Source organism: Lupinus angustifolius, chromosome LG06, assembly GCF_001865875.1.
Source record: "Lupinus angustifolius cultivar Tanjil chromosome LG06, LupAngTanjil_v1.0, whole genome shotgun sequence".
Lineage (NCBI taxonomy): Eukaryota > Viridiplantae > Streptophyta > Magnoliopsida > Fabales > Fabaceae > Lupinus > Lupinus angustifolius.
This window is the reverse complement of record NC_032014.1, coordinates 13411176-13425137: the sequence shown is the minus strand read 5'-3', so window position 1 is coordinate 13425137 and position 13962 is coordinate 13411176. Positions and strand designations below refer to the sequence as shown.

The 13962-nt window shown below is 34.7% G+C and overlaps 1 protein-coding gene across 1 annotated transcript; it reads right to left on the bottom strand.

Annotated features, from left to right (window-relative positions):
* LOC109349977 (lysophospholipid acyltransferase 1-like) lies at nt 3662-7511 on the bottom strand. The gene is made up of 8 exons (XM_019591066.1): nt 7118-7511; nt 6545-6600; nt 5826-6049; nt 5206-5614; nt 4856-4941; nt 4430-4493; nt 4252-4361; nt 3662-4113 (listed from the first exon to the last, which is right to left on the bottom strand). The coding sequence occupies exons 1-8, from the start codon at nt 7423-7425 to the stop codon at nt 3973-3975; spliced, it is 1398 nt and encodes a 465-aa protein (XP_019446611.1). The 5' UTR covers nt 7426-7511; the 3' UTR covers nt 3662-3972.

Sequence of the window (13962 nt, the reverse complement as noted above, 5' to 3'; positions counted from 1 at the left end):
ATGATATGGTGTGGTGGGACTAGATCCAAAAGGAAAGAAGGAGGTATGGTGATGATATAGTAGATACTTGGAGAGAGATGAAGAGAATGATGAGGAGGATATTTGTTCTTAGTTCTTACCAGAGGGATGTGCATAATAAATTGAAAAGGTTAACTCAAGGAAACAAGTTAGTGGATGAGTATTTCAAGGAGATGGAGCTAGCCCTACTTAGGTCCAACTTCCATGAGGACCGAGAAGCTACAATGGCTTGGTTTCTACATGGGTTGAACCCCGAGATCCAGGACATTGTTGAGTTGAAACCATATATTGAGTTAGATGACTTTGTTCAAAAGGCCATCAAGATAGAACAACAACTAAATAGGAGGAAGTCTAAGTACTCTTCTAATTCAGCATCCAAGTATTCTTCAGACAAATCTAAGAAGGAGGGCAATGAAACAAATAAAGGTGGTTCTAATGCTAAGGAAATTGTGGGGGCAGCCAAGTCCCAAGGCAAATAGCCCATTGATCCTAATCAAAGAAGTTGTGACATCAAGTGTTTTAAATGCTTGGGTTGTGGCCATATTAATTCTCAATGCCCTACAAGGAGAACTATGATGGTCCTAAATGGAAATATTGAGTCTCAATCAGAGGCATCTAGTGATGAGAAATATGATAGTGATGTGGATCTTTTTATGCCCAATGGAGATTTACTCATGGTTAGAAGGCTTCTTGGGAGTCAAGTTCGAGATCATGAGGAGAACCAAAGAGAAAACATATTCTACTCTCGTTGCCTTATACAAGGTAATGTTTGTACGCTCATCATTGATGGAGGGAGTTGTGCTAATGTGGTTAGTACACGATTGGTGTCTAAGCTAAAGCTTAACACCAAGGCACACCTAACACCATAGAGGCTGCAATGGCTTAGTGAGGTTGGGGAGAAGGTCGTAAACCAACAGGTTGAAGTGCCTTTTTCCATTGGAAAATATGAGGACGTGGTTCTTTGTGATGTGGTCAATATGGAGGCCAGCCATATGCTTTTGGGAAGACCATGGCAGTATAATAAGAAAGCTATCCATGATGGTTATTCTAATAAGTACACTTTTATGCATCACACCCATAAGGTAGTCCTATTACCCTTGTCTCCAAAATAAGTGTGTGATGATTAGTGTAGGCTGAAAGAAAAGATGGATAAAGAAAAGAAAGAGGCCATGGCTGAAACCATACACTCTAGCTAAGTCAAAAAGAATGATCGAAAGGAACCTAAAAAGAGCTATTTTGTCACAAAAAGTAAAGTAAAATATGTTTTATTGACAAAGCAGCTCATGTACTTACTTTTGTGCAAAAGCTTTTGTTTGAGCAGTACGGCTGTTGAGAAGGCTATTATGCCTTAATTCTTGAAAGACTTCTTGAATGAGTTCAATTATGTGTTCCCTGAAGAAGTCCATAGGGATCTTCCACCTTTGAGGGGCATAGAACATCATATTGACCTAATTTATGGTGCTTCATTGCCCAATAGGCCTACCTATAGAAGCAATCCTCAAGAGACTAATGAAATACAAAAACAAGTCGAGGAATTCATGCACAAAGGATGGGTTCAAGAAAGTGTAAGTTTTTGTGTTGTCCCAGTCATCCTAGTCCCAAATAAAAATGGAGCCTGGAGGATGTGCACTGATTGTAGGGTCGTGAATAACATTACGGTCATATATAGACATCTAATTACTAGATTGGATGATCTTTTGAAAGAATTACATGGGGCCTGCATCTTTTCAAAATATGATCTAAAGAGTGGCTACCATCAAATTCGGATTCGGGAAGAGGATGAGTGGAAAACAGCTAGGGCTGGAAATGAGCCGAACCGATTCAAACCAGACCTCAGCTCGGTTCAGCTCGATAAGGATTGGTTCAGCTCGAAACTCGACTCGAGTTCGATACGAGTTATTATTTTAGCTCGAGTTTGACTCGGTTAAAGTTCGTGAACTGTTCGGTTCAGTTCGAATGGTTCATTTGGACAACTCAAATAATTAATTAAATTTTGAAAAAAATACTTCAAAAATTTTATATATATATATATATATATATAAATATAATCTTGTTTATATATATAATAACAATAAATATAAAAAATAATGTATGGTCCTAATAAACTTACAAATTAGTTTATATATATATATATATATCGAGCCAGCTCATGAACCAAACGAGTCGAACTATATCCAACTCAAGTTCGGCTCGTTTATTTAACGAGCTTAATTTCCAGCTCAAGTTCAGCTCATTTGGTTCATGAACCAAGTTTATCGAGCTAAATAACAAATCGAGTTTCGAACGAATACCGAGTTGGTTCGATTCATTGACAGCCCTAAAAACAACATTCAAAACAAAATTTGGCTTGTACGAGTGGTTGGTAATGCCTTTTGGCTTAACCAATGCGCCAAACACATTTATGAGACTGATGAACCACGTTCTAAGAGATTTCCTTGTGGAACTTGTTGTAGTGTACTTTAATGACATCCTTATATATAGCAAGAGTCTCGATGAACATTATGAACACCTAAAAAGTATTTTGCTTATCCTAGAAGATCAAATCTCATTTGCAAATTCAAATTCATGAGTCCAAGACCAAGTTGACTATCAATTTATCCTAGAAGATTTCGGCCAGGAAGGAATCAACTCAAGCCTACATTTCGGCCAACAAACACCATCACAACCGAATTGATTAAGTCAAAGATTAGATTGGAAAATTAGATAGGATTAAATTTATCTTCTCATCCTTTTGAATTATGGCTTAATAGCCTATGATACCCTTCTATATATGTTTGTGCATATGCATTAATAAAGGTACGTTGAATTTTATTTGGATTTAATTCCTTGTTAGTGAGTTTTCTCCTAGCTTATTGGCTGAGCCAAGGTACCCGTTCTTATCAAGAGTTCATTTCTCTTGTAGCGAACTTCACAAGGCTTATCAAACAACTTTTTGTTTGTGGCGTCATTCCACCTCAAATCCCTCAACAGTCTTCTTAAACATCTTACAATTCATTCCACAAATTCTAAACATCAAACCGTGAGCATACAAACAAATTGCATCAAACTGAATTCCATTCTTAAATTCCTAAACTAACACAAATCAAAACCGAGACATTCCAAGGCAAAGTGTTTCAAATTGTTCAAATAAACACAAAGGAAATCAATCATCAATTAAAGTAGGACTTTCACAATAAACGATCCTTCAAGTAAGGCAACTCAAAAAGAAGTTGTCATCACCTATTATGGCATTTTTATATTTTACAAATAACTGCATTTTTATCATAGCCCAAACATCTTTACACATAAGGACCGTTGATTTGATTGATCATAGTAAATGATGATTGGATTAATGGACAAAAATAGCCTTTTTCTCTAACCACCATAGTACAATCATTTGTGGACAGTATGATAGAAAATCAACAAGTAGCGAGTTGAAGGCAGACTAAGATGAAGAGGAGAAAAAAATATATAATGTATACATTATCACTCCATTATTTACTATTCAAGTTTAATCGTTATTGATTCTTCGAAAAAGTAATGGAGATGAATGTTGGATAATGTATTCACTATATATTAATCTTTTATATTGACAATACATAAATATTAACCGTAATAAATAATATTATCATCCATAAAGAGTTCAAATGTATTAGATTTAGAATTTAGAGAATACACCAGCTTCCAGTAATTGTCAGGAGTCCAAAATTAACACAGCACATAAAGTCCAGATATGTCCCACACTCCATGTAGTAAAATTAATTCTTGACATTTTCTTAATAATTGCTTTTACCAACCTGATAACAAGATGGTTCTAACAAAATAAATAAAATTCAAAGCCAACAACATAAGTGGTTCAACCATGTTAAAGACCAAAGGTGCTCTTACAGAACATTGAATACCAGGGAAAGTCCATTATATCCTATCATCCTAATCTGATTTCATAATTCCAGTGGATAAACTGCACTGTCTACTTCACTCCTCCTTCCTGGCTTTAGATCTCACAGGCTTCCCGGGTTTGATTACATTACCAAGAAGAATTAGTCCAACTGGAACAATAGTTCCGATGTAGTACACGCTTCCATATGAGGCTATGGTTTCATGCAGGCTTAATACCTATACAAACCCAACCAGAGAAACAATGGAAAGATTGTAAGAAAATTCTGTATTTGCAGGGTAGGTGTGAGCATACAAATTGAAATGTGTTAATGTTTTTGGGGTTATTTGTGTGCATGAGAGAGAGAGAGTACGAACCATGAAGCCAACACTAGAGTAACTTAGAACCAAAACTGTATAAGCAAAATTCATTAACACCAATGCATTCTTAATTGTTGGAGGTGCAGCTTGTTGCCATCTGTATATGACTGAAAAGAAACAAACAAATTAACTAAATGAAGAAAGAACAACAAATGAGCATAATCCAATTTATTACCTCTAGAACCAGCAATCATCAACGCCGACTGAACAAAGAATATGATGTATCCAGGATATAATCCCTGCAATGATAAAGTCAAAATGTTTAAAAATTGATACACCATAGTCCGTTACACTTAAAGCATATATTCAACCATGTAAAATATCAATACAGGTGCAACAAAGCTGTTTCAAGCAAAACCTTCTTCAGCTTGCTAGAATCATGTTAGGACTTAGGAGTACATTTTTTGTTGAACATATACAGGAATATCAATGATCACAAACTGCTTGGTAACTACTTAAATTAAGTTATTCCTAAAATAACTATATAAAAATTTGCAAAGCAAGCATGTAAGCTTGAAGCAAATACAGGGTATTAGATGATCAAATTAAAATTGCACCAAAAAACAGAATCAAATTAAAATACAGCTAACATTTTACTCACATGCCAAATAGCACTGACTGTCTGTGTGGCAAGTAACTGAAAGAAACCAGGTTTCTTCCCTTTCTGAACAAGCCTGTCGTAAACATCTAGAAAAACACAAACAATAACAACATTACTACTTGAAACATGAGAGTATAACATTGATCCAAACTATTTAAAGTAAAAACCAACCATGCAGCCAACCACCAACAAAATATTATGGCCTAATTATTACAAGAACTGGACAATAATGCAGCTAGGACTCTAAGTTGAGTTTCATTCCTATAATTGAAGGGTCGTCTATATTTTACCGAGGTAGCAATGCAAAAACATGTAAGAGTAGCATTCAAACTCAAGAGCAAGAAACTCACAATGACGAAGCCAGGTGCTGACTTGTATATTCCACACAGTTGGAATCACAACCGCACTCTTGGCAAACTCAAGGCCTAATATATCTACGTTTTTTGCCCGATCCCAACGTGGCTTTGGTGGAGAAGATTCCGTCCAGCCACTGAAACCCAGGCCTGAGATGATAATAGAAGCTTCTGAAATCGACCAAATGAAATAATATTTCCAGCGTGCTGTATTGCCAGCCATAAACTGGTAACCCAACTTTTTCCAAAATCCCCATTCATGGTATACAGGATCAGAAAATCTGGACAGCGGAAACAGAGGCACTAGGTACAGATACAAGGCCATGCAAAAGCAAGCTTGAAGAAGAGCTCGAATGGTTGCCCCATATGGTGATGGTGATGGACCTTTTGCTTTGGTGCTCCATATCTGCAAATAACAAGACACAAGAATAGCAAATTGTAGGAAACATGGTCATGGAACACAATACGACAAATAATTGAAAGATATATAAACAAAAAGTATCGAAGTACATATCACATATGGAAATGATAACCTTTTTGAAACATCTTGCTACAAAAGCAAAATTAAAATGAGAAACTGCAACTGAATCTGTGACAAAAATATTAAACATACATACCCCCTTTCCTTCAGTCCAATCAAGATAATCCTTCATTTCATAAACTGGACCAGCAAAGTGACTCCCACAGCAGAGACAGTAACCAATGTACTCAATCAGTGAAGGCAACTGAATCAAACGGTTTTTCTTCTGAGCCTCACGCAAACCATCCTCTTCTTTCAATAAACCATCATTGTAATTAATGGCACATGATATCACCTTCAGTACCAAAACCATTAAAGCCCCTAGTAGTACAACAACATATAATTAATGATAAAATGAGCAACATAAATAACGTTACAGCTGGGCAATAAAGTTACTGTCAGGAATAGGATTTAAAATATCCTAACAGTAACTGAGCAATAAAAAATAGAAAAGAGAAAGGATTCTAAAATTGATTCTGAAAATCCAAGAAGAAGAACCTTCACCAAAGGGCAAACCCTTACAACTCAATACTTCAAAACATAAACTTAACCTCATGACAATACTCCTATTTATAATAATCTAACAGACACAAAGACTTAAGATAAAGACTTAATCCTTCTTAAAATAAAGAATGACAGATAAATATAAACTTAACCCAATAACAATATCACATAAAACTAAACTTGGCCGAATGGAGGCTTACTGTTCTTCTTAGAGTAAGCCTTCCAAAGTGGAGGCTTCTATTGGATCCTAACAGTTACTGTCTTTAATCCCAAAAAATTGAAATAAGAAACAGTATATGAATTAGCACTCACCAGTGGCATCAATACCACCTTCCTTCCATGCATCTCCACTCATGTAATATACATGGCTGCATCACACAAACACATACCATCAACAAAAAGTCAAAACTTTTCTATAAAAGGACATACAAATGTAATAGTATATAAGTAAAGTGGGACATGTGGATGGTCATGACAATCCTTTAATAGTAATGTCTCCCACTTTAAACTTTAGGAAAAATGTTTTTAGTAAATGCAAACAAACAGAGAAAATTTCTATAAGAAAACAAATACTCTAAAATTTCAAAATTTGTAATAAAAAAAAGATTTATTTGTACAAATATGCTTAAATAATGTTTATGCAAAAAAATTTGTCTTGAACTTAAAAATAGCAACTTCTATAAGCTCTCCCGAATTATTTTTTCAAGATTATAATCTAACTTTATACCTCATGTGAAACAAATTGAACTATACAAGGAACTTTTTAGTACTCGAGACACAAGCACTGCATGCATTAACTTGCAGCATAAAACGGATTCAAAGTACAACGACGATCAGTAACACAAGACCTAACATTAAAAAATCCATGATTCAGAAACATCATACCAGCCAATGAGGTAACCAAATCCCAAGAAGAAAGTAATGATCCCACAGTGTGGCCGATAAAGTACCATAGAAGCGTAACCAATAAACATAGGGACCAAGAAATGAAGATTCGAAGAGAATCCAAACGCAAGGTAAGAGAGAAGAACACCGACGGCGGCGGCGTAGAGATGCTTAGCGAATCGACCGGGGACAAAACGGTGTAGGAAGCTGAAGGGAATGGTGGCGACGAAGCAGAGAAGGAAGCGGAGAACGGCGACGGAGACTCCGATGGAAGAGGCCATGGAATCCATGTGAAGGTCCATGGCCATGGCGTCGTGGAATTGAGAAATGATTGAAGTGTGTGTGGTGGTAGTTCGATCTGAATGTTGTTGAGGAGTATGTGAAATGACGTGTGTAACCTTACAACTCTATCTTTCGATCTGATTTAATTTAATGCTGCTATGTTCATTTTTATATTGTGGCGTGAGAATCGCACTTATCTTATTTTTTTCACTTGTTTATATTTCTAGGTAAATCCGTCATCAACGTTTCATTTTTCTGCACAATAACACAAATACTTAAAGGAATCGTATAATTGAAAAAGATATACACACCGAAAATCTAAAATTAATATAAATGAATAATATATTATATATTGATTATATATAAATTTTTATATTATTGATATATATATATTACCTTCATCATAAAATGTGAAGGATTTCATTATGATAAATGATATTTATTCGAAGAAACATAAATTATAAAAATTAATTACTGATCATTTTGGGAAGTGTGAATTATTCAAATACTATATTTTGATGATTATGGAATACATTAACATTTTATAATTTTTCTACATTACTACTATATCATTCATGTTTAAAAGATGGAACATAACAACAAATACTACTTTTATGTTTAATCATTAAAAAAGGTAATACAAAATCAGTAATATAAATGAATGATAGATTACTAAGTGTACAAATATTTAAATTAAAATATGTAGATATTACATTCTTATGGAAGAGGATAATTGTTGTAAATAGGAAACATCACAAAAATTAATTACTAATTGTTTTGGGAAGTGTGAATTATTCAAATCCTACTTTCCATAATATGCTGCTATGTGATTTGTTATATGGTTGTCGTGCTTTCCATAATATGCTGCTAAAAGACATAAAAGACTTCTACAAGATAGATTATGGTTGTATATTTACAACATTAATGAAATTGATCTTTTGCAACCTCCTACTTTGATTTTCTTTTAGAGTCCCCATTTTTTTATCACTAGACGTTTTAGTACCATGATATGTCTAGTTTGATTATCTTGCATATACTATTCTTTAAGTAGGTCATTGTGGTTTTATATTTAATTGGGATCAATTGTCCAATTTAATCTAAGTTGCTAGATTATAATATTGTATTACAAAGCTTAGTTTACTTCAAAAGTTAATTGGTCATTATGATTGGGGATGTAGCTGTCTCTCTGGAGAATTGTTTTGTTGCCTTTTTGGAGATGAAATTTGTTCGTTAATTTCCCCATTACAAATTTAACAGAAAAATGAACAAGAGGGTATTGTGGTAACATAGCAAACCACAAGTGACAAAGTGTTAAAAGTTAAAACCACATAGGACAAAGTGTTTTAAGTACAAACCACATAGAAGAAAGACTAATTTACCCTTCCAAATATGCAATTGTGTTAAAGATCCCTCATATTGTATTTTATATTGAATTAGTGATATTTTATATAGATAATTTTATAGTCTATGGATATATCTTACATTGGTGTAATAGTTGGATGATTGTTTGTCTATTAAATGCTGGTAGGACTTTGATCACAGTTCGGTAATCGAAGAGGACAAGTTGAGGAGTGAATACCGATGTTGTTATGCATGGTTTGGTTGAAGAGAGGGGTGAGCATGGTCGGGTTGGGATGAGTTAAGGCTTGTCCTTACCCGAACTTAAATATTGGTCAGATCATTTTTTAACTTGGATTTGACCCTGGATCCGAAGTTAACCCGACAATAAATATTGATCGGGTCAACCTTTAAACCCTACCCGATTAAATATAATGCATATTCGTTTGTTAATTATTTATATATGATGGAAAAATTAGAGAAACAATCATACTTTCGACCAAAAATGTGTCATTACTCGTTACACAATTTAATAGAGATACATACAAATATGATGAGTAAGTAACTATGGGACAGGTCGGGTCGGATTATGCTTGGTCCCTACTCGGCCCAATATATTGTCTGAGTCTAATTTTTGAATCTGAACTCGGTCGTAGATTCGATGAGATCCAACTCTATTCAGGCTCAATCATTAGGGTCATACAAGGGAAGCTGATAGGGTCTGCTCTTGCTCGCCCCTAATTGAAGATGTATTTGTGCTTGTTGTGGTTGTGTTAGGCACTACCAATAACGGTGCAATTTGAAACTCAAGCAAGGACCACATCTTCTGTCCCAGAATATTGTGTCATTCCATTTGCTATGGGATATGATCGGTCAGAAAAATAATTAATAATTAAACTTTTAACTTAAATATATTTTTTCAACTAATTATAACTCATAGCACATAAAATAACACAAAATATGAGATCTAAGATGTGCTCCCCAAATAAGAATATAGAAAATGATGGAAGTCGATCGAATTAAGTTGGCCATGATGATGATGAATTTCTACTATTGGGTATTTGAGCCATTCACACTTGTTCAAAAGATAACAAGAGAGCAGCCCCTAATATTATGAGTTTGGTGTGTGATTTGAGAGATAATTTACAGGTATATTATAAATATATTTTTATTATCTTTCAAAAACCAACTCAAAAAGTTATTATAATGTTTAATTGTAAAACTGTTTGGTTATAGTGGATGATTGCATATACAATTGTTAGGTATCAGTGAAAGAATATACATAGAGGAGGGTTAAATAGGCGTTGTGGTTCCCACTTACCGTTATTTGCAATAAAGTCATATTCTGGAAAATTACCTAGTTAATTGATTAAGGCTATGACTTAATCGATTAAGTCGCACAGAATTAGCAGTTGTTGAGTGGCTCAATTACACTGCCAATTCCATATTATACAGAAATGATATAGCATATATATTTGAACACAGATGATCTTCATTTGACAGTAATACTATATTCAAAATATCAACTACAATAGGCAATTAAAAGATACTAAAAACGGTAAAGAGATAAGGGAAAAAACAGTCTGTAACAAGGTTTTTATACTAGTTTGTTTTGTGGTCCACTACAAAACTACATTCAGTCCTCCCTTATGATCCAGGAGATTTTCTTCACTAAAATTGAACGCTCCCTTCTTGAGTTCCCGGAACCTCTACCTTGGTTTGACATTACCCAATCGCCTAGGAAAATCTTTCCTACGATCCAACCCCAGCCAAGAGTATGCTCTAAACTCAAGACCTCCAAGTCTTGGTGAAGACTCTCTGATCTCTTTGGTGGTACGACACCAAGAGACGACTTTCCTTGTTACACAAACAACACAAAAAACAGAGTAATATGAAGCACTAAAATAGCTCAAATATTACAAGAAAGAACAAGTTATAAACCCTATACAAATCTCACAATTATTATGAACATGTATAAGATCAGAATCATGAAGAACATGTAATTTCTACCCTTAAGAAATCTCTAAACAGTATGAAAGAATCATGTAAGAACAAGATAGGATGATAAACACATTTGATAGTATGCAATGGATGACATGTTAATCCTTAAGCATAATACTATCTCACTCTAATCTCACGTGTAATTCTCTCTGCCTATATGACATACATTGAACATGAAAATACGCAGCTTAGAAATTCTAATATGAATGTATGAATGTATAAAATCGTATTGAAATCTGTTGAAAAAACAGTTTATATAGAAAAGTTGTTTTTCACCCAATTAATCGATTATGTTGCTTGTTAAACGATTGATGGGTTGCTAGAGAGTAACTGAAATATGTTTTTCAGTTATCTCTTGAAACTGTTAAAAATCGTTTTCATGTTAATCGATTAAATCTTTACTTAATCGATTAATTGACATATTTTTAGTTAAGATGTTAATTGGTAAACTGCCTATATGTTATGCTTATCAACTATACATGTTTTACCTTTATGTTATGCCTAAAATGCACAAATAACATGTATGATTAATGCATGAACATATAATAAACTAGATGGCATGTCTCATGTAAATGATATGGTAGTTTTTAGACTTTGTGAGATTTGCATCTAGGTTTACCTAACCTAGACTCAATAACTCAGACACATCTATGACTCTAGTCTAGACATGAAGCTCTTGAATCTTTGGCATGTTGAGAGTTGTCTTTAAGCTTTCACTAAGTCCTTTGTCTTCATCAAAAAACATAGGCAAGCATAAGTGCTCTCTTGACACATTGCACTTTCAATCTCCCCCTTTTTGATGATGACAAACTCAACACCAAATTTGTTTTGATGCATAGCTTGCAGATGATCACAAAATGAATGGTTGTTGATTTCAAAGTTAAAGGGTATAGCTATACAACGGAAGCTTAGTATTGTTTACAACATGCACACATTAAACAACAAAACAACCTTTCTCCCCCTTTTGACATTATCAAAAAGATAAACTAAATGAAATTTTGGTCGAAAGTAAGAAAAGATATGAAGTGAACTCAAACTTTAATTAATCAATTAATGTTGGGAATGTAATTAATTAACTAGTTGATGAAAGAATTGAACAAGTGCACAAATTTATCAGCATTTGATCGCTTAAAACAACATGTTAATCGATTAAACCAACAGAATACAACAATATGACATATTTAATGGTATGGAGGGTTATATATGAACCAATCAAGCCTGAAGTGATCAAGCATTTACATTATAGCATTCAAACAGTAGGCTCAATCAAACATAAGATATACATATAACCAAACATGATCAAGATCCACCAAACATGCAATCATGCTATATTTGACATATATAAGCAAAATGAAACCACAATAGGAACGATTTAAGTTCAAAGGCATGCATATGCAAGTCATAAAGTTTTGCAGCAATAGTAGATAGTTAGAGTTACAATCCAGAAAGTAAAGAGAAAATATGTCTCGAAATTACAAAGCAGCATAAATCCTAAAAAATTAGCCATATAGAAGGACTAAACCTAGGGCAACCTAAGACTAAGGCCTTCTAATCTAGGGATGTTGGGGAGGATCTCTGTCATCAGGTACGGTCAGACTACGATCACCCTGGATGAGGAATCTCAGTTTCTCAAACTCTACACAAAACCTCGCATTTTGTGCCTCAGCAGTGTTCTGGACAAAGCTCCTCATATCCTGATAGTCGTTATCAATATAAGCAACCTGACGCTCCTCAAATTGTTCCAAATCAGTATGGTAGGAGTCCTTCAAACACTGAAAGGGTAAATCCATCATGTTGTTCAGCCTTTGCTCCATGGCATCCAACTGAGCTAATCCAAATGATGATTCCTGCGGCGCAGTTCCAGATGGCTCCCCCTGAGTCTCTGCATTAGGTTGATCCGTACCAACCTGATCCTCATCATCAGACAACTCCAAGGCCATTGTAGTAAAATCTTCCTAGTATTGTTAAGTACTTTCATACTTGTAGATACTCATCTTGTGGATAAGGCTTTCACCAACAAGGTGATCTTTGTCAGAAGTCTCTATGACGATGGTGTCAGATACGTCAATATGCAGATAGTCAATGATTTTCGATATGAAGATACTATAGGGCAGCAATTTGGATTGCCATGTAGAGACATTATACATGACCTTCAGAATTTCTTCAGACCAATTTATCATTATATTCTCCTTCACAGCATACAGAAATTTCAGATCATTAACAGTAGGTTGTGCGTGACTAGTGTTCCTCTGAATCAAGATGTACGTAATCAAATAGTGAAGCAATCTATTCTCTACTGATAAAGAACCAACTTTAGTCAGTTCTCCCTGGACATACAGATGGGGACCTTTCAAACATGATTTATATACCTCAGCAGCATCGAAATCAGCAAGCCATTCACAATCACCTAGGCTAACACCAATAGTGGATAAGTCACCCACATTTATAAAAATGCTACTATCCATCTCAAACAGATTTCCTGAAATCATAGACCAATATCTACTATCCTTATAATGGATGTTAGCATAAAATTCCCTAATCAAAGCGGGGTACAGATTACCCAATTCCAAAAACATTACAACACCCTAAGCATGCATACCTTGCGGAAATTCGAAATTTTGTTCTGCCATCCAGGTAAGATCATCATACCTTATGTAGGTGGGTTTCCTTCCCAGAAATTTGGACAACCGGGTCTCTTGAAGTATGAGTGAGTAGTAGAGATCTCCACGGTCGTGCCTCACGTTCAGATTTGAAGATGAAGCATTAGGAGGCCTACGAGTGCGGTGAGCAGTTGTCTTGAACCTCTTTGAACGTCCTCTTTCCATTGATGATTAAAACTGTGAGTAATGAGAGGAGAAGAAGGATAAGGGAGGGAAACTAGAGCTTATGGTTTTGGAATTGGGAATGGGATTGCTTGGGAAATAGAGAATCGAATTCGATGAATTGAGGTGCACAAATGGGTAAAGGTGAGGTTTAATACTTCTATTAAGCTAAGATTTCGAATTTGCTGTTTGCATTTGAGATTTTTAGAGAAAAGGAGGAAAAGAGGGTTTGTAAAAGTGACAAAAACACTTCTGATTCTAATATATTTGTTGTCGTTAATCGATTAAGTGTTGCATTTAATCGATTAATCACTATAAAAATTCCAGGTTTTTTTAGAAAAATGAGCCTAGGTAATCAATTAAAATGAATCTTAATCGATTAAATTTAGTGAAAATTGAAAT